Genomic DNA, 26,340 nt, shown 5'->3' with positions numbered 1-26,340 from the left:
TTATAAAAGTTTGTTGACTTACAGTAAGTGAGTTTAATTACATACAAAACACTTTATACAAATACCTACATTTCTTCAGACCTAAAGAAATATTTAACATTTTATAATACATACACAAAAATAAGTGATTTGCAGCAAGCCTAAGACCTAAAATATTACTAAGCAGACTACTGTAAAACAAGTATATTTAACTACTGCATCAAATTTAACTGAAATCAAAAACAAAAATGAAGGCCTACACAGCCAGTTAGCTGTTTTAAATGCTACCTGTTTCTCAAAACGCACATAACCACTTCTACAACTTCAAATCTGAGAGGCAGATATGTGCGAACTGGACAGTGCATATTAACCCACCACTAAAAACAGCCACTGTGCTTGAAGACTGATAGGTTGCCTCTAAACTCCCATGCACAAGGGGAGTTTTAGAAGTAACACTGGGAACTACACACTGGTGAATCAGACTTCCATCCTTGGTAAGATAGTGGAGTCTATAAATAAAGCTATTGAGTGTATGGATAAACATGATTTACCGGAAAAGAGTCAGCAGGGCTCATGGGGGAAAAAAAGAAAAAGAAAGGAAAAAACCCAGCCTCTCTAACCTGATTATCAATGTCCTCAAAGAAATCCAACATGTGGCTAGAGCTGATACAGTGGAAATTGTACATACCTACACATATATAAAATAACATATTAACTTTTTTAGATTTACATATATAAGCTACATATAGAGTATATACATGTATGTTTAAAAATATGTACCTACTTTGCCCCCAAGAGCCTTTGGCAGAATTAGATACCAAAAACTGAAGGAACTAAGTGACCACAGAATTAGGGAAGAGATCCTTTTATGGACTGACAGCTAGCTAAAACGTAGAAAGCAAGGAGTGGGGCATAGGAGCGGGGCATAATGGTCACTTTTCAAGATGAGTAAGAGTCAGAGATTAATGCTGAAACCAGTTCTATTCAACGTCTTTACCAATGAGGAGATTTCACTATGCACGCTCTTCCTCAAGCATTTTTGTTATACTAAGCTCCTTCAGGTAATCAAACGTCACAATGGCAGAAAGGAACCAAGAAAGGACTCTCAGAACTGAGTGATGGGCAGAGACAGCAGATAAGCTGCAGCGTTAGGAACCTAAACCATGCTACATAATGCCAAATTCAGAACTGACAGTTAACACTCAATAATGATCTTGGAGACACTTTTAACAGTTTTCTGTATTCACCAGCTTATTGTGCAGTGACAGCCAAAACAGCCAAATGAATCTTGGGACATCATCAAGAATTACACTGAAAACGAGACAAAGTATCTCCTCTTGCCACTATATACAAATATTAGAACTTCGGATGTTGGTGCACTATGCGCAGCTCTACACTGTGCAGCTCAAGGAGGACACAAGTGGAAAAAAACATGGAGAAGGGCAAATAAAGTGATTCAAAAGAGGGAATAGCTACCTTGTGAGGAGAGACTAAAGATGCTGTAGTTCTTCAGCTTGGAGAGGAAAAAGTTGTTGGAGGGGAGAAAGATGGCAGTTTACAAAATCATGAAGATAAATGCAGAAGTTATCAAATTTTACAGTACTAGAACCAGGAGACAGTGAATGAAACAAGCCTGAGAAACTTAAAACAGACAAGGGAAACTTTTAGTTAAAAAACAAACAAACAAAAAAAACCCACACAGAACCACACACAGATTCATGAATTTCTGGAACTTGTGCCACAGAAGATTGTGAAAGCAGACAGCATCAACGGGATCAAAAAGGGATTAGACAAAATCACGGGCAATAGGTCCATAAGCTGCTAAAAGTAGTAGCAGGGCTATACCCTCTAACATCCCTCACACAACAATTCCAGATGCAGAGTGAACAAGCAGACTAGACTGCAGCAAGTGACCATTTCACCTCCCTTAGAAAGGTGCTATGAGCAGCTCTGTAACTGAATGTGAACATCTAAAGCCACAGGGGTTTACTACAGTCCACACACATCTAGTGCTCATAAAAACAGAATGGCACAGTTTCCCTGAGAAGTCTCATATCACAGTCAGGTTGCATCAGATACACAATCAATTCCACATAATTCCACATAATTCATTTAAGCAGTACCTTGTTTTGATCTTGGAGTTGGATTCCACTCAGGTACATTTTTCACTATTGCTTCAACAGCCTGGCCAGCTGCAATGCGAGTATCCCAATTTGTACTTCTTAAATATACTAACACCTTTAAAAAGAGATTGTACAATGAATTAGGTCTTTAAAAAAGAAAAATCAAAATTAGTTAAAAATGTGCTTGTAGAACATCCATGAGCTGTTAAACACTATATAAAATACACTTATTTTTAATGCTGTGGATTAAGGCAATACTCAAAACAGCAAAAACCAAAAGGACAAGAAAACAGAAGAAACATGAGCAACCTTTTCTATTGATTCACATTGTTTAGTCATAAGCCTTGCAATAGCAAGGCAGTAAGAACTTAAGATTTATTAAGTCATCAGCCAAATTTAGCAAAGCCTTCGTTTTCAAAAATGTAGACTATTTCCTCCAAGCACTGAACAAAGCTTGAAAATGTTTTTGCTTTCTAAAAGGAAGTGTTCGAAAAAGTTAACAGACCTGAAAACTTTGAAATAATTTGACCCAAGTGGAGGGACAACATGCTCACCTTTAGCGACATACGCTTCTCTAAACTAATTTAGCACTATGCCTCAAACCTGGAAAAAAACTATTTCCTTCACTGAAAGTGGTTTGATATTCATGACTCCTTGGCCACTCTGTTGATAGCACCAATTGTGGTGAGGGCACCTGCTCAGTAAGAACAGAATTGAGGTCACTCAGCCATTTCCAGCTGTCAGACACAAACTATTTTTGGTTGTTTTACTAGACTTGGCCAGATTCAAGTCCCAAACTAATGGAAATCTGTTTCCATTTTCCAGTCTTCTTAAAGACATGCAGCCTCCTATATTTTTAGCCCTATAGCATACCAGCAATAATCTTTAAGGATTATTATTTCTGCAGGAGCAGAAATTTTAAGAGGCAGTAGAGCTCCTCTTTTTAGATTAAAGACTGAACTTGCAGCAAACATGAATATCAATGCTGAATACAAAGGGAAACCTGACTTACATAACCACCTCAGAGGCTGGCAAAGCAGCAGGCTTAACGGAAGCAGTCTCCTAATTTTGTTCAGTCACCTGTTTTCAGAGTACTGCAGAAGGCTATGCTTTTTGTCTCTTCTTCCTACAGAACCCACGTCTCATAAAACCAGTTCTAGTCTTACTGTTAAAGCGATGATAGCATTTAAAAAAAAAAAAAAGAAAGAAAAAGATGCTTACTTTAGATAAGAGATTGTTCAGTTCATGAGGATGCAGTTTCACTACTTCCCCGAGTTGCTGTGCAGCTGCTTTTCTTGTTACTGGTGTCGTACCGGTGTCCAGTAAAATAAAGAGACGGTCAAGCCTAAATATGATTGACAAAAAAGTTATGCTATTCATAGCTCAGCTACCTCTTTACATTACTATATCCCCAGATTTTCCAGCTTATCTAATGCAAATGGAAGAAGCGTTTGCCTGAAGACTGTCAATATACAGGTTGAGAAACATTTAATTTTCTAATAATTAATGTACCTGTTCTAAAAGCACAGAGAAATTAACACAGAAATACCACCAGAAATATTCCTGTACTTTGCAAAAATTTTTAAAGTAAATAAATGAAATCAGTCCCTGTTTTGTCCTGAGGTAGGAGACTTCCATTCCGGAAAAACTGTTAGGTTGTAAGCAGTCTTCAATAACAAATTCTGTCCAATACAGAAAGAGCTCTCAGGTCCTCATACGGTGCATTATCATTTCTTTTGAAGACACAGCCTGTGATCTGTAACACGAAACTCTGCTTTTCCAGGATACCACAAATTTTTACTTTTCACCTATTTTCTCCCTAGCTCCCTGGAGTATACAAGACCAACCCAGTAGTTTTATTTACAGTTTTGAAATAAATTTGATACCCCAGCCTTCCTATGAAATATATAGGAATTTAGCCAGTAGATCAGTGTGCACAGTAACACCAGATTATTTTAAAAAACCCAGATAATCTATTTTCAGGACGGGTAACTTTTTTCTTCTTTAGAGTTACCGCACAAGAAAAAGTAGCCTAACTTTTTTTAAAAATACTTTTTTGATTGTCTGGTTTATTAAATCAATGACCAAAGTGACAAATCTTTCATTACTGCTTCAATTGTGAAGAGAATTCCAACTTTCTGACTTAAAGTGTCTACCTTATCCATTAGCTACTGTGCAGTACAGACTCATTACTGAATATAATTCTAGAATCTGTCCTTGTAATGTGATCAGAATTGTACCTTCTAACCTTAAAATTAACAATAATTGGAGTGGTATTTTCATGGCAGCAAATGAAGCTGGAATTTATGCAGCAATGAAGCTCGCCTAGATCAGTCTAATGAAATGAGGATACAGGTCCCTGACAACTCCCCTCCCCGACAAAAACATACCTTAGGTTTGAATAAATACATGAAAAGGATGAATATTTTTCATGTTAATCTATTGCTACTACTTCGTATTTCATCAAAATTGTATTTAACATTAATTCCAAAATTTAACACCCTTTCTCTAACATCATTGCATGTTGTATTTTCTTTGACACATTAAACTGCACTTATTCCTGAGAGTCTCTGCAACAGTGCCTTAAGAGAACAGCTGTGCTACAGAGCCAAGGCAATAAAGTTGTAGACATATAGATATCTGTAAAACCCAAACCTTCTAAAAATCAGAGATACTAGGCCAAATATTTATTAAATAAAAATATTTTCTAACTTTAAATCATTGTAATATTTGAGACACATTTTTGACATTTTCCAGCTTTGAAATAATTCTTTCCCTACCATTAAAATAGTGGGCCCATTTCAATTTCTCCAGATAAAACTGAAGTTTCAATTGCTATGACTTACTAGTTAGTTAGTTGTACTAAAGTTGCATAAAAATCAAAAGCCAAACGTTCGCAGGCTAGCTGTTTTGTGCAGTTAGGAAGTCAAGGAGGAAAACAAAAGCTTTAGAGATTTGGAAGACCTGGATCTATAATACTTCACCAGTCAGGAAGACCGTACCACTTACTTAGGAACTTGGTTACTTAATGGTATTTTTCCTTAAAAAGTTTCTAACAGTAATAACACAACCTAGTTTACAGCACTCAGTATTACTCGGTACAAAATACACTAGCTTGCAGAGCTATCACAGCTTGCTTTAGTGTGCTTGTTTCATTCTTAAACTCACCCTTTTCAGTCTTCATCTCTCCGTAAAGCATCCATGTGTCATATCCTCAAAAAGTTTGCCAAGTAATGCCACCCATTCCTTTAACTCTCAGAGAATCTTTTTCGTCTCCAAATTCAAGCAGAATGTGCAACTTAGACCACTTCCTCTGCTAGGACTCTTTGTGTCAAAACAGGAGGAAACCACTATAACGGCCCACCCTTGAAACATTTAGGTTTAATTCCAGTCTTAGTTACAAAACTAGTTATCTGCTCCTAAACCTACAGCTTTCGATGCTGTATTACCCAAAAATACAGAAAACGAACTGTAAAATCCTTAGTCTGTAATCTGTGATTTTTAAATTGTAATATGCTTAACTTCCACATGCAACGCAAAATAAAACAAACGCATCCTTCTATTATCTGACATCCGTATACGAAGATTTCAGCTTCTAAACCCCAGCAAAAGCCATAGGAACACAACTGGCAGATACAGCCAATATCAAGCTAACAGTACTCTTGGCCATGCTAATCATTCTTCCTTCCCCCACCCCGCAACTTCTCTGATACACAAATACCAAGCAGTTAACATTTTGGGGAGTATTAAGATTTCTGAATTAACAGAATGAAAAAACACTAAGAAATCTAAACAAGTCAGTTGTGAGGATCTCCAACAGGAGAAAAAATGAATTTGATAAATTCTGACAAGCTTTTCATATGCAAAATAAGGGAAGAGTCTCTAAGCTCGTTCTTAATGCCAAAGAGAACCAAAACAGTGTTCTAATGGGAGCGTGGTTGCTGCCTTAAATGCTAGGCAGTGCTGTAAGGATAGCATAGCGTGACTCACACAAATCATAAACATAATACAGAAGTCAGAATCAATATGGTGGGTACACAGTGAAATGCTCTACAATACAGATGGAAATTTAAATTATGTTAAGAAAGGGTTCAATACAGGCTATTAGAAACTGTTCTAAACACACAGAAGTCATAGGCACACATGAGAAACATAGGGATTACTTAGGGGAAGAAAAAACCTAAAGCAAAAGCAGAAGAGAGCTATGCATTGTTATGAAAGAAACTCAAATACTAATGAATAATAAATGGAACAGATCTTTAAGATAGTTCTCCTGCACATTAACTCTGCTGTAATTAGCTGAATTACAGATTAAGAGTACCAAATCTTTCACATAGCTCGCAAGTAATAGTTCAGGCAATGCTTGCGACTCCCAATATCCAATCCAGAGTCATCTGTATCTCACTGATGTGAAGGCAGTCATAATCTACCTCTATATGAACTCATGCTATATGAGCCCCTGTAAAACTTTGTTTTTCTCAGGAAGGTAGATACCTTTTTATCATTTGAGAAGCCTGACATTTCCAAATCACTTCATCTTGCTGAAGTATAACCTGTAGGAAAGAACCTGGAGCAGCAATTAAAAACTCTTAGTAAGTTCTTATGAACAGTCCATAAGTACTGCATTCAAACTAACTGTAAGAAATACCACATGAGCTTGTACGCTAGCACAGACTCCATTAGAGTTGTTTCTGACACAGAAGCACCAATTTAGGTGCTTAAGAACAGACATCTAGTAGCTTTTGAGACACTTCAGAATGAGTCATCCACATGGGGTTCACAGACATGACATAAGACATACAGGAAATCCTGTCCTTCTGAAGCAGCAAGGATATGCTATATCACCTAAATGGGCACAGGACACCTAGATTAGGCAAGTGAATCCTCCCCACACAAATATTCCAAGTCATCAAAATCAGAACATTTCATCAAAGCCCACTAGCTTTGATAAAACCGATCAACAAATACTTTCAACAGAACCACAACTCACTCAGCAGGACTCTCCAGATAGAGCATTGTGATTCCATGTTCTAGTCACTGCTTTCTGATCGGTTTTGTACATGCCACATGAAACTAAAGAAACAGCCCTGGGAGCAACAGCGGCACTCAGACACAGTAGGCAAGCGTCCCAACCAATGACCTGTTCCATTCTTTGCTAATCTTCAATTCCTTGCTCCCTAAAGGCATGTCTCCAAGAGGGGGTACCCTCCATTTGAAGGGACACTTATCCTAATCTTTGAAATGAAGCTTATGGCACTGCACTGGAAATTGAAGGGCACGGATCTCACAGCCCTTCAACTAAAGAAGTATTAGAAAAGCAGTAGTGGGAAAGCTAATGACCAGGTCAAGATATGGAAATCGTCAACACTAGCTCCAAAAGTGTTCTAAAAGAAAACGCGTGCAACAATTTTATAAAGCACGAAAAGGATGGTGAACTGATCAGTCCTGCCAGTGAAGTGATCAGGCTGGACTCTTCAGCTGCATCTGTACCAGTAAGTTCAACGTGCCTGGGAGCAGTCCCATATAGTAGAGGCCAACTCATATGGAACAGCTCACATCTAGGCTAGCATACTCTCCAAGCCATCAAAATTGGGTAACCGCATAAAAACAACCCTTGAGGGGTGGTCCCTGGAAGGCTCTAACCAGAACAGTCTCAGAAAACTGCAAGCGGCACTGGTCAAAAGGCAAGGAAATACTCTTTAAGGGTTTAATAGTATAAGTCACATTCCAGGACACAGGAACATCTGAAGCACTTTCCTAGTATGGAAATAGCCCAGAAACTTAGGAAACTTCATTAAACAAAAATTTAGAGTAGACAGGGGTTTTGGAGATGACACTCACGGTGAAATTCAGCCTAACTTCTAACGTAGATGCCTTAGTATTTTGTTGATCTGATAATCCTTTGCTCAGAGTGGTGTTTCATCATTTGGTCAAACCCCAACTTGGCCAGCTTCACGATTCAAAAAACACCCAAACATCTACTAAAGCATTTGAAGTGTTAAATAATGAAGCAAACAACTTTCCAATGTACAATTGGCAAGCAAGAGAAAAATCACTGAACAGAAGCAAGAGAAAAGCAAGAGGAAGATCATTGAACAGATTTCCGAACCAAAAAAAAAAAAAAAAAGAGAGTATGCACAAAGAATGAATTGTCATTTCACTTCTCATAGGTGGGGAACTGTGGAATAAGTAGCTACAGAGATAGGGCTGTGGACAAGAGAAATCCCCTTATTTCCTACAGAACAGTGGAAGGGACACATGGAATTAAATGAGCTCCATCAACAAACCGATCACAGTATTACACACTGCATAGTCTACCACCCTCCATCAAAAGACTGAACACTGAAAATGAAGAACATTGTTACTGATCATATACAGTAATAGAGGGACCTCATTCAATATATGGGGATCAGAGACTATAACAATGAATATGTGCAGAACTACACTGATAGTGTTACCAGATATTCTTACTTCTTAACTTTACCATACAACCTAATGTTTTAAAAGACATTAGTAGTATAAGTCACAAGATAGTGAAATGCATATATACATACCACATGCTAGAATCTATATTCCATATAGAATCTATATTCCATATAATGCATACTCAATAATGTTAATCATATACAATTTTTATTTATTTATTATATGTATCTACAGTCAACAATGGAACACAAATTTCATCCCAACCTGCCACCCTTTCACTTCAAAAGCTTTTTCAGAACTAAATGAAGTACATATAACCAACTACATTATAAAAATAATGAGAAAGAAGAGGCAGCACAAGAAACTCAAATCACTGTAAAGATATATGATTACAATACAAAGTGTGTATCAACAAGCAAGACAGAATAGCTTGGTAAGAATTCCCATTTTAGCTGCTGGAATGGGTTAGAATTCTTATCAGGGCGAGAGTCGTGGTTTCAACTTTCATGCTAGTCTGTTAGGTGTCTGAGAAATTTTACAGCTCTATCTCACTTGGCCAATACTGCACACACTACTCTCCCCCCTCCCCATGACTGTGTCAGCACTCCCTCTCCCAAACAGCACTAGGGAAGGCAGGTCCACTGTTTTAGTCTTGGAGTTAATCTCCATTAAGGGGAGAGGTACACTCTTTTCCCCCCTCCTTTTGGGGTAGAACTCCTGTAATCGGTTAGCGCGCCTGCCCTATTCTGATCATTAGCAGCAGAGTAGGTATGATGCAGATACCAAGCACTGGTGAAGGAGAAAAATGGATGGTCACTATGTTTTAATCAACATGCATAAGCCTTCAAGTAGCAGGGAAAACATGTTTCTTGTTCAGTGTGCTTGAAAGACAAGAAGTAAGAGCAGCCATGAAGTAACAGCTTCTGAAGGAGCTAGACAGTAAGCTCTTGCTTTAGAAAAAAGGTTTGCAATAACCCCAAAATAATGTTTCCAAAGGTATGTGGAGGTTACAATAGAGGTTTTAGGTAATTTAGGTAACATGTGAGAAATTCAACCTGGTGCTAATGCAGTATTAAACTTGAAATTTTAGATATGTAATGATGCTACAGAGTGCAACTATTTGTCCTTGGAAAGTCACAACCCCACACTTTAAACGCTGAGAGCAACATATGAGGCATACTTACTTGAATGTACCTATTCTTAAATGTACTTATTTTGCAGGAGCTTTACTCCAATAGCTTTCCAATATAAATTTTTTTTTTTTTCATTTGCCCTTTGAATCAGAAAATGGGTTCCCAGTCTATGCTTTTGCATAAATCAGAGCAAAGAGAAATACTGAGAATTCTAGAAGTTAGTATTACATTCATATGGACCAAATCCAGCATAGCTTGCAATAGCAAGTTGTTATACTCTCCCATATTTGCTTAGGGAAGTGCCTTGAAACTTCCCTGAGGAGACTGTCTTTAGATAAGACAGAAAGATACTTCTAGGTGAACTTAAAGATACACCTCTTCAAGTCAAATTATCTATATTTTAAAAACATAAGTTTCTTTCATACTGTAAAGACTCTCAAGAATATGAGAAAGCCATTAACAATGGCGGTGGTGTGCAAATGGTGATACATGAAGTACCTTTAAACACCCAAAAGAAACTGAAAACAGTTCCTCCTCTAATGATTAGTCAAGTTCATTTATGTATGAATATTTAATATTAGAAACTGAAAGGTACAGTCAATACTATCATCTACTGAAACTTATTGTTCTGAGATTACTGAGAAGATTATGATTGTTGTCATTTTCAGTAAATTGGTACTATTATTTTTTCCATCTAAAATATCTCCAAAAGATTAGTAATGGGCCATTGCATTCATGCACTTGACTGTGGGCACACTTAGGAATGAAACTGAAGCAAAACTTCTCACTTCCTTTTCTTCTCTGTTGCACTGAGAATAACTTTTTTTTTTTTTTAATTTTTTAAATTAGCTGTGTAAACATATACTCCTTTATATACATATATTTTAAGATTGGAGACAGAAGAGTGCCTAGGAAGTTAGCATGTGCATTCATAGAATGAAAATCAACCTTCCCACCCACTGATACATATTTTTGGAGAGGATGATATCTGTTTTTTTTTTTGATGAAGAGCAGAGAAAAGGAGATGAAATTAACATGAAAAAATGTATTCCACAAAAATCTTTTGATATGAGGTATCTACTGTTCTGCTTTTAGGTATAGTCGCTAGTGTATCATCACAAATGTTACAAAGGAGTAGGTCTTCTGTCTATAAAACAGCAGAATCTGATAGAACAAGCATGTATACATTATGCAGATTCAAGTATTAGAAGCCATTAAGTTGACCTTATTAATAGCAGAACTGCAAACTCCTAATCTAGTTCTGGGAGATTTAGAAGCATTTCTTACATTTGTTCAGATTTTTCTGAACAGACCATGATTTTAACAAATGCTTCAACTTGCCAGACAGCAGAAACTAAACTTAACTAGGAAATCAGCCACTTGAAAACGTACTGTGTTTTTACATTGTAAAAACACACCTCCCTCACCTCCAAAAATAGTTTTTAAACGAGGTTCCAATATACAACCAACTCTAATGAAGTTTTTGGTTAATATCAGTTTATGGTTGGTATGCACTTAAAGACTATGGTCCTTGGAGAAAGAGCAATTTGAATAAACTTACTTACTTCCCCCTCACTCCCCACAGCTGTATAATTAGAATCACTAAACAATGAAAGATGTTAGTTTTTTAAAAAACTAAGAGGTAACTAACTATCCAGAGGACAAGTTCAGATCTCTACAACTAAACGGAACTAGTAGAGACGCTAACCACCACACCCTGTACAAAAAAAAAATGCAGTTTTGCAGTCTATAAGCACACAAAACAAGTATCTGTGATAAGTCTGAAAGAAAGTGACCTTACAAGTTCTATGTTCTTAAACAGAAGTTATCGACGACAAGTTTTTTCTATTCACAAATGCAACACTGACAGTATAATGTTAGAATTCTCAGTCTACCAGCTGAAAGGTTCATCTGTCAAGAGTTGCTGCATAAATTCAAAAGGATATAGGCAGGTTTTGCGATATCTATTAAAGGAACGTGTCTAAGGCCAAATTTATACCGTATCAATTCTGAAAATAATAAAAAGTTTGAAGATCTCCAGGAATAACTAAGCTGTTACAGTGTTCCAAAACTTTTACATGATTTACATGTGGAATTGAATCAATTCCACACCAGGCTGAAGACTCACAAGTATTGTGGCACTTCCATTTAAGCTCCACATCTTACGTTCAACTTGTGATACACATTGCTTTAGCGTACAGTTTTAAGGGCAGAACTGTGACACATGTGACAAGATGACAATTAAAATATCACCAATTTTTTGTGCTTCACACTGAAGCTTAAGAGTGATCTTTGTTCAAAACAGAACTTTGTTTTCATGTCAGTTACCAGATCAGAACAGGTGTAGCTACATCTCTGCATAAAGCACTAGTGCTTTCCACTAAAGCAGTGTGGCTTTACAGAAATATAGAAACACTGCTAACTGGATTTGAAACTGATCTTTACAGTAGATATAACACTACCTCAGAATACAATCTATTTAGCTATATCTTGATATTCCAGTTAGCCCCCCATGCCACATGTACCTTCGCATAAGAATTTAACCAATTGCCCCAGATGTAATGACACTAGAATATTATTAGAATATTTTACATGATGGCTTACACTAGTATTTTAATATACTTGTTAGTCTTGTTAAAGCAATCTCTTACTGCTTTCAGGTTTCTATGGATAGCTTAGGAAAGAACTCCCCAACACATAAACAAGCTGATATTAAAAAGGCTAGTACAGAATAAGATACAGGGATATTTTGCACGAGATTACAAGCTTCTCGAACTAAAGCACCTGCTACGAGAAATTTTAAAAGGTATATTGCTACCATAAATTTTCATTAATAATTTATTTTTCATTATGTGCCTCTTTATTCTGCTACAAAAAATGGTGAACTTTTTGTGCTATAGTCTCAATATAACACTTCAGGAATAGAATTTACTTCTGTTACAGCGCTTCAGAAGCGTATAGATACTACCAACACGTGACTTGAGGCTAATCTATCACAAGGTTAATTTGGATTTATAGTTTAAACTACTCTGTTTGGAAGCTTAACATGCCCCTTTCACAAAAAGGGATGACAAGAATTCAAACTCAGTGTTTTTGTAAAACAGCTCTATTATGCTATGCCTCTATATCAGCGAATACTTTAAACCCTGGCACACCCTACCGCACATGTGTGTAAGCAGATACTAGCCAACATCTTGAGGCAGAGCCAGAACACACCAAGCGCTTTTCTCCATGAAAGCCCGCTTTATTTCTGTTACTTTGCAAGTAACGGCTCTGAAAAGCAACAGGGTTACTCGCCAATTTGGGGGGCTTGGCATCATTAGCCCCGATTCCTGGCGGTTTATCTTGACCGAGGAACGGCCAACAGGACTAAGACGCCGAAAGCAAGAGGGAGCCTGCGAAGCCCCAGGCAGGGCCAGGCCGAGCCCGGGGGGAAGGGAAGGGGGTCTCCCCGTGCGCCGGGCACAGCAGTTACCCGCGGCCGGGAGCCAAACGCGGGCTCCGGAGCGCGAGCCGCCCCCGAGCCCCCTCGGGGCGGCCCAGGCCGCCCGGGAGCGGCGAGGCCCCGGCGAGGCGAGCGGGACCCCGGGCACCTCCCGCTTCCCCCCCCCCCCCGCCCCCACCACAGCGAGGCCACCCGCAGGGCCGGGGCCCCCCGGCCGCCGCTGCCGGCCCTCCTTCCCCCGCCCTTCCCCGCTCCTACCGACCTGGAGACGGCCATGGCCGCGCGGAGCCGGGCCGAGCCGAGCCTCGCCTCGCGGGAGGCGAGCGGCGGGGCAGCAGCGGGGGCCGGCGCCGCTCTCCTGGGGAGGGGAGCGCAGGGCCTAGCTCGGGCCTCTCGGGCGCCGCACCCGGCCTCGGCCCCGCCGGCGATCCGCAGGGAGCGGCTGAGCGCAGCTGGGAGCGGCAACGGTCAGGGTCTGGCTCCCCCCGCGGGGGCGGCAGCGGCGCGGCCGGCAGCGGTGCGCAGCCCTCCGAGCGCGGGTTAAAGCCTCTATTCCCCCATAGCCGGGGCGAAGCCCAATGCCTGGTTTTATATGAGCAGCCATCTTGTATTTATTCCCTTCCTCCATGATAACCGCTTCCTGATTGGTAAGAGCGCCCAGCCGCAGCCAATAGAAAGAGCGCTTCTAAGAGCTGGGAGGGAGGGCGCATAGAGCACCCGGACTGAGCAGGATCTGCCATGGAGCCTGCCGAGCCGGCTGGGGTGGGGGCCCGCTGGCCTCCGGCGGGCTGTACCACTTGCACGCGGGGGGAGGGAAGATTACACAGGAGAGCATCCCACTCTTCTTCCCCGAACGGGGAGAGAGGCCCGCGAGTGTGAGCTATTCGCTTTTTGTTATAGTTCCACGCGTGGGTGAAGCTTTCCGTCCGCTAGTCTGGCGGGAGAGGAAGCCTGGGGCCGGCGTGAACTCTACTCTCCCCCCATGGGCGAGGTGAGCTGTCTCTCGGCCTTCGCCCCGCGCTGTGGCGCAGGCGGCGAGGCCGCTCGGCCCCGCGGAGACTACATCTCCCGGCGTGCTCCGCGCGGGGCTGGCGGCCTGGCCGGGGAGGGCAGGGGGCGCCTCGCGCTCCTGTGAGGAAGAGGCCGTTGGGAGCGGCGGCGGCGCCCGCTTCCGCCGCCTGCCGTCTCCCTGCCCGCCGCCCCGCGCTCCTGTGAGGGACCGGGAGCGACCCCAGGAGCCCGCGCCGCGGGCAGCCGCGGCAGCCTGCGGCCGGGTGGTAACGGCGCCGCCCCCAAACGAGTGAGGGGCAGCTGCGCTGCTGCCTCCGCAGCTCGGCGCAGCCCCTTCGCAGCTGCCTCAGTAAGCGGCAGCGTTTCCTTCCACTTTCTGCCGCTTCCTTCTTCGCTGATACAGCCGGCACTTTCCCCCAGCCCGCCTGAGCTCTTCAAGCAGCGTTTTAAGCTGAACTGGACTTAAAGGTCACCGAAAGCCCCACACAGCAGTCTCTTCCACCTATCGTGCACTCTGCACAGATTGGCAGAGTTTCCTGGAAGGCTCGGGGGGGAATACCAAACTTTCCAGTGCAGGCTGTCAGCTTCAATCAGACCCGGAGAAATACAAATGAAGATATTAATTAAAAGAAGAGTATTTGACTAATCATTTAAATTAATGATCACAGACAGGGATGTAAATTTAGCTGATATATAGAACCTTTCACGTGGTAAGAAGAAAAAACAATTTTGTTTTGCAATAGGCATAGACTTGCATAAGTACATGAATTTACATAATATGGTATGATAATATACTTCCATCCAAAGCCCACTGTGGTGCATTCACAGTTGTTAATTTAATACCCAATTATTCTACAGATATTCCGGTCTCTCCCAGCTTGTCTGCTGCATGGTGCTCACTCAACACAAACAATTTGCCTTCACCTCTAGTAGTTAATTCTGCATATATACGTTCACCCCCACCAACACATGCATATTCCACATATACCTACTAATTCCATCTACACATTCACCATCCTTTAATACTTTTATAATCAAGGCACACTGGTACCTAATACCCTCTATCTGTTTGTATACGCACATTAGTCCAGCTTGTAGCAACAATCTGAAATTAATTTGCTAGAATTCAAAATGGAAGAAAGCCTATATTTTAATCTTCTAAAAGGGCCTGCCTCCACGTGTGTATAAACACAGGGAAGCAGGATGCCTTTCCTCTCTTCTCCCTCTCCTGTCCTTTGGTGGGAGGCTCCGTTGTGGCTAGCTGTGTGAGCCGGTGTTAAAGCAGCAACTTCAGAAGCACTGAACGCCATCAGTATGAGTCAGCCCAAGGCTTCCACACCACAGAATGTGGCCAGAGCAAACCACAGACTTCAGTTTCTGTGGTAAAAACAGCTTTTGGCACAGTACTAGTCTCATAGGCCCAGATAATGCATTTTCTCCTCCCTGTCATGGCTTTCATCTATTAACTACCTTCAGGGAATAGCTGTTGACACCATTTAACTCTTACAAAACACCCTCCTGCTCACCCAGATCAGTAACTGGAGATCCATGGATTACAAACAACACTTGCTAATGCTGTCAGCCGCTGTCCTTCACCCACAGTTGGGTTGTTTGACATTATCCTGAGGTACCCATTCCTCTCCCATATGTTCTGCAGCTTGAAAACCACTATAGTATGCTATACCCCTTCTGCTTTTTCACCACAAAATCAGAACCACAAACAATAAATGCATATAATAACACATAACAGCATTAAAGTCAGTGACTGTACTTTGCAGACTTGGTACTGCTCAATGGAGTTAGTGGGCAAATTTAAAATTTTAAAATGTCCAGTCCATCACCAACACAATCCTTTCTTGCAACCCTCTAACACAGTATTACAAGAACTACAGTGGGTTTAGTTGGAGGCCAAGAGCCTCTTACTGAAGCACTCCAAAACTACCCACACCTTCTCTGCTATCATATGACCAAGAAGTACGCCTCTCTGAACCCATAACTAAGATGTCTCTCATGATGTGTTGCAGGCGCACCCAGAGTTTGGAGTGTGAAAGTAGTTTCTAACCCATAATCCAAGGTGTGCATGGCATACATGCCTGTCCCACGTGTGTACATTTTAGCACATGATGGGGTGCTTGCGGTTTGGCCACATGATGGGGAGGAGCAGCAGGGATTTAGGGCTGGGAGCAGCGAGTAGCAGGCTGAGGGTAAATAAATTGTTCTTGCATGTTAGTTGCTGTTGACAGGGATATACAGCAAACATCCCTGATAATATTTGCTTGTTTGTTTAGCCAGGAATCAGCAGCCTTTCTCTCCTGCCGCGGGTGTTATTGAAATGACCCTCAGGTGCTGTTTCCAGTACCCATGTAATTCTGACATCCTCACTCTTCTTAGGTTCCTTGAAAACATGTTGGACGTCGTTTTAACAGCAGTCAAGGCAGAGTGCCCATCAAGCATGAAATAAAATTTGTTTTGAACAAGTCTACAGTGCTTACATTGTCTGATTAAAAAAATAAGCGCAGTGAAAATATTGATGGCGGGTCTTATGGACAGACTACTGGCGGAAATGATGATAAACTGCAGTTCAAGCTAAGCAATCTGCAAAGGACAGAAAGGATGACCTGTTACTTACTTAATAGCAGGCGTTCTGGACTGAAGCACAATTCATTTAAGTTTCACACCATATATTTTTGTGTTTTGATGTGACATTTATGTAGAGCAGATCCTTACTTAATTGTTCACCTATGTCTTCTGCTCAATCCTTTTCCTATACCCTAGGAAAACTGCTTCTTTATGGAGCAGGTCAACAGATGAGCGCGTAAGTCATTCATTTTTGCACATTTGTTTTCTTTTGACCCATTTTCAAGGTGTATCTACACATTTTCTCTCATTTCTTTTTGCATGCATTAAAAGGATCCCCTCTGCAAGTCTGCTGTGTGCCAGTATGCTTTCTCAAACCCGTTCCTAAATTAAATAAAAATTTTAATCAGTTGGTATATTATGATCATTACTTCTTGCAGTGATCTGAATTATTTTTAAGTTCCTCCTCTTGTCGACTGTGTCCACCTATGAACTCTTATTTACTTAGTCTGCAGATTCATAGCAGCTGAAACTTTGTTATGTATGCCTACAGAGCCTAAGAAAAAATGGTGCAGCCTTCAAATGCTACGGTTGTGCAAATAATAGATAACAGAGGCAGAGCTTTCTAATAGAGTTCATCCTGATTAGATCTGATATATCACAATCTTCTATGTGTTCTAGTCTTCTAATTTTAGTTTTCCGGTTAGTTTTTCTTGTCCTGAAAGTTCGTAGGTTTGTATCACACAGGATCGTGCCAACCTCTCTTTAACAGTAGGTGTAACATTTTATACCACCAGTCTAGTATTAAGATGATTTTCATAACACCTTCCATATATTTTAGTGGCTCTATTATTTAATTTTAAAATCCTTTGGAAATCTTGTCTGAATAGAAGATAGTCTTAGAAGACTGTCCCTGCTTAGCAGATTGTTCAAACATCTCCTCTGCTGGTATCTTTATCACTGGCATTATTTTGTCTTTACTATCTGGAAAAAATTGTTCTGAGATAAATTTCTTCATTATAGGCTGATGCAGGCAAATTGTTCGGTTTCTCTGCACCATGCTGTTTCTTAATTATGCCTTCTGTTCTGAGGTCTGCAAACTAACCAATTATATTGTGAGCTATTCGGACATACTTTAACATTCTTGTTTATTTTCATACACTTAACTATTTGCTTTTCAAGTATTCCTTAATCTTCCTATTTTTTATTTTACATTTTAGCTGCTGAAGTTTAGACCCCTTTTTACTGGTGTCATAAAAATTGGATTTCTGATTGCTGAAGGATAATTATTTTTCTTGAGTAATCTCTTGTCTCTTGTTACCTAATTAATACTTTCCTTGCTATTTTGCTTATTTTTTATTTAACAGTTTACTTATTTTTGATCACTTAAGCTTCATGAGTTTCCATACCAACTGCCAGGGATTAAATTGTGTTATTGTTACCCTAGGGACATTTTTGATGAGCTTCGTAACTTTCTCAAAAACCTCCTTTAAAAGGGGCGACTTTTATGTGGTCTTCCTTTTAAGTTCTTCACCATAAGCAATGGTATCATAGCGGGGACTGACTGCTGACTGATAGCTCTCGTAGTCCAAAAAGCAACTGAAGAGATATCAGTGAAATACAGTATTCTGAGAGACAAATTAGGGAGAAGTCCTTGCCACCCACAACACAGATTAGTAACGTTTGTGAAATAAGTTTCATGGGCTCCAATTTCTCAATATCATGGGGCGCTCTAATTCAAGAGTCAGTGGGTTTAAAATCACCAACATCTGAAAGGTTCTAAACGTCACCAAAATTGTTATTATCGTTTCGTTAAATCTCATTACCTCTGATCTCAGTTAACATGGCACGTTCAATATAATTTTCCTGAATAAGAGGCTCATGGTACAGCAAAATAGAGAGAAAAAAACTTATGCTACTCTTCTGTGATCTTCTGTTCCCAGGGATCTATTATATTACAGCCCTTTCTCATTGTCAGACTTTCTTCTTACCCATTCTATCTTTCAGGACTCCTGTTTTAGACATGGATACATATATAAAAACAAATATACCTATTTGCATTTATATATAAAACGATATTCTGTACTATTGATCATAACCATGTTTTTGGTCACCATGGTCTGTTATTTCTCCAGTATTTAGTTCCATGATATCAAACTTTTTATTTTTCAACACAGCTCTACTTTCCTTCTTATTTTATATTAGATGCAGACGTATCTTTTACATCACTCTTATTCTTAGGACATAGGTCTTAGGTTTGGGTAGTTTACTGTTCCTGCAGTTCTTAGGAAATGGTGTAAATTATCCATTTCGTGCAGTTCTTCTCTTTTCCAAAAAAGCTTTTACTCCTTTTACCTCTTTCTGAGGTATTCTTTCTGAATAATGTTATTAATAACTGCACACTTTTTGTGTGTCAAGAAGGTGACTAAAGTATATGTACATTCACTAAGTGTGGCTTATGAACTCTGAAGTATTCTGAGGTTGACAACAGTAAGTAACGTGGATAACCGTACCTTTATACCACATCTCTCACTGACATGTAGGAGAGAGCACCATTTGTATATAGAAGTTTATATATACACTTATATATATGTTTGTATAAATTGATTACATTTGTATATACACTTCTATACACATACACATTTATATATACTTACATATGCATATATAAAAATGAATGTAGTATTTCATTTACACAGAGGGGGAAAAAAAAAAGAAGGGGAGAAAAACTCCTCTTAGTTATCGTAGCGTTTTTTTTGGATCAAGGTAACGGGCAAAAATGAGCCACAGTGAGAAGCAAAGAGAATGGAAATAATGAGGTCAGACTCTTTCTGTAGATCTACAGGTGTAGATTTATGAGCCCTACGTAGGCCTATGGAAAAATACTATATGAAAATAACTTGAGTAGGAACAAATGATACTAGAAAGATATTTTTGTTTTATTTATTTCTGTTTATACCAGAAAGATTTTTTATTAAGTTCTTATATTATTTAAACTTGTGTGCCTATAAAGTTTTTTCTTTATTTAATTGCAATAGTCGAATTGTTCTCTTGTCATGAGCTAAGGCAAGAGGGACGTTACCCTGTGCAGTAAAAAGACTAGTGTGTGTAATACCAGCGTGCACAAACTGAATACAAACAGCATCAATAGAAAAGCACCCCTGTCATCAGGGACGTAAGGATGTGGAAACACACTAGAGTGCTGAGTAAACAGGGCCAGAAGTTTCACATCTAGTCCAGCTCTTTCCAAAAGCTGTTGCTTTATAAAGATAGAAAAGAAGGCTTATCTCTGGCCTTCATCACAAGTTCTACTATAATTACCGAGCTCAAATTAGATTTAAAAACAAGTTGTGAGAACATATCCTTTGCTCTCTACTGTATTGAAACCATCGTATTCAATGATAGAAATCAATGTATGTTTTTCTTTTAATTTGTAAGCACTGCACGTTATAAGCACTACTGTTTCTCAGAATATGTTTTAGGCCTATTAAAAACTTACAGTATGTAACTTTTGAAAATCAGAATTTACCTTTGCTGTTAAATAGCTCCTCCATGATGCAGATACGGTGGAGAACGTGGTGCTGTGCCTCTTTTGCCTCCGGGATCTACGGACAAGGATGAATCAGCTGTAGCGTTCACTTTGCTACACCAGTTTGTGTTTTTTCTTCTCTTTCCTATGTGCATTCCTGAACATCTGAAAAACCTCCAGAAACGCACTGAGATTTGATTCACAGATATCAATAACAGCTTGTACTCTCATCTCTTAAAGAGAAGGGTTAATTTTGCTTTACAAACTTTTGCTTGGTAGCATTATTTTCAAAGTAAAAGCTCCTCTGTGTTTATGTTGAAGGGGTCATTTGAAGAGCTGCATGAGAATCATCTTCATCTGTGTCAACTTTTAAGTATTTTTATCTTGGGGGATCTTTCATCTTCCTTTGTGGAACATTTAATCTTGAACATTCCTTGCAAAAGAAGAAAATGGTTCCTGCTTACAGAATGAGTCTGTACTGGCTTGCCTGCTGTCCTCGTGAAAGTAGTTACTTCACGTGCGTATATTACGCTCTGTTTTAGTAATTCATAACTGCAAGTTTGATGTTGTGGGTCTAATAATAGCAACATTATAGTGCTATGCTACGCATAGACTAGATTTAGAGCTCAAGGGGAAGCCTTAATTACTGTTAAGTTCCCACATGACTTTGCTGCAGGATAGAGGTCAGAGTGCTCCTGTATTCTTTTGATAACTGTTACTTACATCAGCATGGTACTTACGCAGAGCCACAGGCGCAGGTTATGAGACCCAGATAAGATGTTACTAGGAACTCTTCCTCCAGCACGCGCTCTCTTTTCTCCCTTTCAGCCAGCAGTCTTCCAGCAGCTTTTTCCGCATGCACCATCTGCCCGTTTCTACCCTCATACTGATAACTCTTTCCCCCGACACTCATTTTCCCTCTCTTCATTTTTTTCTCTTTTCACGTGCCTTTTCTGTCCTTCCCGTCTCCGTTGTCTCCTTTCACCTCAGGAGAAAGAGGGATACCGTGGCCTGCAGCAAGGTTGCTTCCTCACACGGTTAAATTTCTGTCACCTGTTTTTCCTGATTGATCCCATAAGAAAGGGATCTGCAGGTTTGCTTTTTGCTGTGCACTGACAACTGAAGTGAATAAGAGCCTCTTTGGAGAGGAAGGACACGTTAGTGGTTGATATCAGCATGGAATTATTGCTCTTTGCAGGCACATGCATCTTAAATAAGCTGCTGTTCACAACCGGGTCCATAGGCCCTTGTCGAACCCCAGGTGGGGGTTACATTCCTTCTTTCCACAGGACTGAGCAGATTCAAAATCACTAATGGTTTTGGGGTGTGTATATACATCTGCACGCCTGGTGTCACACATCTTAAAAGAATCATTTTTGGAAGCTAGTGCTCTGGCCCTTTAACAGCGCGCTCTGACACGGTGGTTGTAGTGGAACACCCCAAATTTGAATCGTATCACATCACTGATCACTTTTGCACAAGAAAAAAGCCTGCAGCTTGCTAGCAACTATTTTAGATGCAAATGAGCATTAAAAAATGGGGCTTCTAGTTACAGAAAGTCTTTTACCCCAGCTGAGAAAAAAAGTCGCATACAGAAATCTTTCTAGCCCTGTTTTAGGTAACTATTTATTCTTCCCACACAATTAGCTGTACGTTTAATGCAGAGATCTATGTATAAACTCAGTCACTTCCTTATGTTCTAGTTTTGTTCTGGAGCCGAACCTCTCTCTTTCCTTCTTTGCTGAGCCCTTCTTGTGAGTCAGCCTTCTGCATGGGTCTTGTCTGAATTTACTCTCTCAGCACTTTCCAGGAACCACCTGAACCTTTCGTAATTCAGTATAATTAAAAACCAGGCCTCCAATTACACGACCACTGCAAGATAGTAACAGAAAAGGAAACTTTGCAAGAGTTATATATATATTGAAACTCGTACATCTCCTTCCAATCATTGTATGCGACCTCTAGGTTTTCTGTATCTATTTTTCTTCAAGATTTCACATTCAGTGCAGCGGGAAACCAACTTTGTCCACCAAAGTCTTGCTTTTTACAAGGCCATAGTATAACAGGCATTTCTAGGTTTGCTGAGAACATATATAAAAGAGGCCAGCAGTATTTTATGACATTTTTGTAAAACTGTGAAAGATATGGGAGAGAAAGTGATATTTATTTTGGTAAGTGCCACAGTAATACAGTACTCGGTAAAAGAAAAAAAAAGCTTTTTATTTCATGTAGTTTCATTTCCCACCATGCGGATCCATTAGGAATTGACTACTACAGATGCTAATATGCAATGATGACTCAGCTGTGGAAAGAATTTGAGATAAATGTCACTAACGGTTTTTGATGTATTATGTGGGCTTACCTCTGCCTAATTCTATTAGGATCAACAGCGGGGAAAAGCCTTATATTGTATTCTAAAAATATATACACACAAAGACACCTTTGGCTATTTTCATATAGTCCTCTCAAAGCCATTTGTGGAAAACATCATACCTACTAATTTTGCTTGAAAGGAGGTATCAAACACGGTTATGAAACTGATGTTTATTTTGTCAAATAACAGGAGTTATGCCGTCTGACTGTTTGCATCTATAGCATTGGTCTCCAGAGTGCTCTACTCTACCCTCATATCATGCTGCCTTTCAAAGCTTGGGTTATAGGCATATATCTTAATGTCATTGCCATCCTATGGCTCATCTTGAAAGGGTAGCGTAACCAGTGTTCGATTCTTGTTTATCTGAGCATTATATTTCTCAATATAAACATGATTATATTTAATATAAATTTCGGTTTCTGCTCACTTGGTGGAACTACCATAGGCTAATAATTCATTCGTAGTTAGTTAACTGCTGGGATAATCATTTCCAAACTTGTGTGGCAAAGACATCATCTGGTGATTATCAATTAGCCAGAAATAGCCTGGCTTCTCAGAATATTATTAAAGATACAGTCAACTTTCAGTGTGCTGAGAGTGATTAGCAGAATTGCCGATTAACTATACTGAAGATGCAGAAATGCCCATTATGTCTCCACATGTATACTAAAATAATAAGCACTTGCTAGACGCTTTTTGGCTCCAGAGGGAGCCACTCAGGATCCTGTGTGCTGCCTTCTACAGAACATCCTGCAGTATTAGGGTTGGCAGAGGTATCCTAGGCCTCATGACTTCGTTTAAGGGAAAATGGACTGGAATAAGAAATATCACGTATAATGGTATAACTACAAAAAAAATTGTAATATGTCTAACCAATTCATTTTAGAGACAAAAATATTAAATGAAGTATTTGCACCAGCTAGAGTCTAGAGATCAAAAATTACAAACTGCTCAACAAGTATGTTTTACTTGCTACATGACATCATCTAACAAGTAGTAAATTCTAAACAAGAATACCTGGCATTCTGCTGAAGGAGGATTAGTTAAATGAGTTACTTTTTCTATTCTTCTTAAAGCAGTGGCTCTTAGTTTGAAGAAGACCACTGCAGGCAACTATTCATTACCCATGAACAGATGATCTTTGCAGATGATCTTTATTGGCAGTGCTATTGTTGCAGATCCAGATGTTTTAGACTCAGCTTAGGAACAGTAATTATGACTATGCTGCTACCATCTTAGGTGTGAAAGCAGCACAGCGTGAGTGGCATGAGGCAGAAATTAATGCCCTGTCAGAGCTGCCTCCAAGAACAGCCACTTCAGGTATCTCTGTGCATAAATTTCCAAAATCAGGAGTACCTAGCGCATCCTTTTCATGTCATGTAGGGTAAGTCCGATCCCAGCTAAGGTAATTAGTATGTGACTGAAGGCAACCTGTGGTAGATGACTGGCTGTGCACCTCATGTCTGTGATCTAGGAGGCTTTCTCAGAGATAGCAGCGCTACGCTTACGTGCGGTTCTGGTGCTGAACTCCATTCAGAGCGCTAGGAAGTAGTTGCAGAGGTGGTGGCTACATTAGGAGCCATCTAAAAACTCCATTCATCAGGAAGTCTTGGCTCTGTTGCTAATCATGGAGTATTCCCAGGCAATGGAATATAATCGTCAGTACTAGCAAACTGCTGAAAGGCTTTGGTCTGTGCTGCTAACACTCTCCCCAACAACTCTCAGCATACTTCAGGAGATAACAAATGTGCCAGGGAACATCCCCAAATGGCAGCTGCCTTCTTCTGGCTATAAACTAACAAACAGAGAGGTAGGTCATTCCATGTCAACTGGCTTAAGCACCTGGGAGCAGTTCCAGACGCATTTAATTTAGTAACATTAATGGAGCTTGATAAAGCTTATTTGGCTTTAGGCTTGAGATGGCTCTTTGCAATTATTCCTCACTGCAATAGAGCTTACAGGCTCTTAAAAACTAGAGGAGCATGGCAACCCTCAAACTGCCCTGCAAGAACTGAGCCAGAACTGATAACGTCTACCACTGTTCTAGAAATAATGAGCCTAGCTAGACCCATCCCAATTCCACATGGAAATGCTACATTCTGTTTGCACTGAGCCTTCCAGTACATCAGTTTTTCAGTTACCCAGAGCATCCTAGCACCCCAGATCGAGATAACGAAGGCTTGATTGTAGGGTCACTTCAATTCTAAAAACATAATTCAAACCTAAAACCAAAAATATAAAAGCCTAAAACCATTATTCGGATTTAAACTTTCACAATTTTTTGCTCTTTATTCACTTTATAAATACTGTTTACATAGTCTAAAAACAAAACAAAGACATTTGTAGTGTGTCAGTCCCTAATTCTTAGCTCTCTGCTGGAGAATATCAGCCAGTTCTTTTGTTTTGTTTTGAAGAACGTAACAATATAGGAGCCCAAGTTGCAGATCTTCCTTGCCACCAAATAAAGCATACATAAATGATTCTTAGTGTGTCCCTCATCATTTAAAAAAGAGCAAGCAAGGGAAGCAATGTTACTCTTTCTTAACATTTAGCGCTCAGTTCCAAAACTGGTTTATATTTAGAGAGTTGTATTCCTAAGACCACATGAATGAGGCTGCAGCATTCTCATACAGACTTAGTGGGAAATAAAATTGACTAGCTGCAGTGAAAGAGAGAGAACTATTGACTTCGCACAATGAACAAAGCCAAAGCGGTTCTCTGAGTTACAAAGGCAATGAAGCATTTGCACTTGGAATTTATATTCGCAGACTCCTTTGATTCCTGGAACTTTTTGCATGTGATACAAATTAACAGGAGTTGCTAGATGTTCCACACTTTTGAAACTCTAGTGCTATTTAGTAGCCACAGAGCCACAAATTCAGAAATCCGGCTTTCACGCTGCTAATTAAATGCCAAAAAATGTCTGTGTGTTCTGGCTATGAACTCTTACTATTACAGTTGCTAATGCATACTTACACCCGCTTGCTTTTTGCTTTCCAGCTGTGCTGCTTTTCAAGCAGTTTCTTAACTGCATAATGCCTTGCACATCCAGTCCCGAAACACTCATTTTAATTGTTAATTTTAATGCCATGGTCTAGCTTTATCCTTATTCACTATGATGTGCTTTTAAAAATGTATTAATTTATTTAAAAGATAAAATTAATTATTAAAATTGTAGCATTTGATTTACATTTACCTGGGTATTGTATTAATACTGTTTTCTGTCCTATGAACTAAGATTTGTTTATATGCAGTGGGAGGCAGCTGCTGGCATGAATTTAGTCACTGTTTGTTGCACTTCTTTCTGGAGATCCAGTGAAGTGGTAGTCCAGGGGAGGCTGTTCCAATACATGAATCTAAAAGTAACTTACCTGAGGATGTTATTTTTCTACTCTGATTAAATTACTCTGCTGTGCTGTAGCCAGAAGCTAGTAGAAAAGACAACAGGAGGAGACAGATCTGACTGACAAACAGGGAGGTGTATGCCCTTACCCTACAGGCAATCTTGGCCAGCAGAGATGGATAAACTGATAATATGACCTACCTCAGTGTGATGGGTTGCTGAGAAGATTATGAAATTAATCTGCACCAGACTATTCTAAAAAATGTATAATCTATGGGATCAGGAAGAAACAGTCAGGATGGGATACTCAGGATCCTGAAAAGCAGTAGGGTATTTAAGGTATTTGAAAACCAGTTGGTTCCAAGTTCTTAGCAATCTAGGGGAAAAAAATCCTGCTATG

The 26,340-nt window shown here is 39.9% G+C and overlaps 1 protein-coding gene across 3 annotated transcripts in view; it reads right to left on the bottom strand.

The window, feature by feature from the left end:
• The window catches only part of BTAF1 (B-TFIID TATA-box binding protein associated factor 1), a 58,477-nt gene extending 44,725 nt beyond the window's left edge, over positions 1-13,752 (bottom strand). For 2 of the 3 annotated variants that reach the window (XR_011142145.1, XM_068950017.1), the window contains exons 1-3: positions 13,369-13,752; positions 3,324-3,447; positions 2,103-2,217 (exon numbers count right to left, since the gene is read on the bottom strand). Coding sequence is in view for 1 of the 3 variants with exons in the window: in XM_068950017.1 (XP_068806118.1) it covers positions 2,103-2,217; positions 3,324-3,447; positions 13,369-13,382 (253 nt within the window). In the remaining 2 variants the exon portion in view is untranslated. Of the gene's footprint in view, positions 1-2,102; positions 2,218-3,323; positions 3,448-5,270; positions 5,408-13,368 lie in introns of those variants that run through there. The other variant, XM_068950018.1, reaches the window with a different exon arrangement.
• Positions 13,753-26,340: the final 12,588 nt, after the last annotated feature.

This window comes from Struthio camelus, chromosome 7 (assembly GCF_040807025.1).
Source record: "Struthio camelus isolate bStrCam1 chromosome 7, bStrCam1.hap1, whole genome shotgun sequence".
In the NCBI taxonomy this organism is placed as follows: domain Eukaryota; kingdom Metazoa; phylum Chordata; class Aves; order Struthioniformes; family Struthionidae; genus Struthio; species Struthio camelus.
The sequence above is the reverse complement of the archived record's forward strand: the minus strand, read 5'-3'. Positions and strand labels throughout refer to the sequence as shown.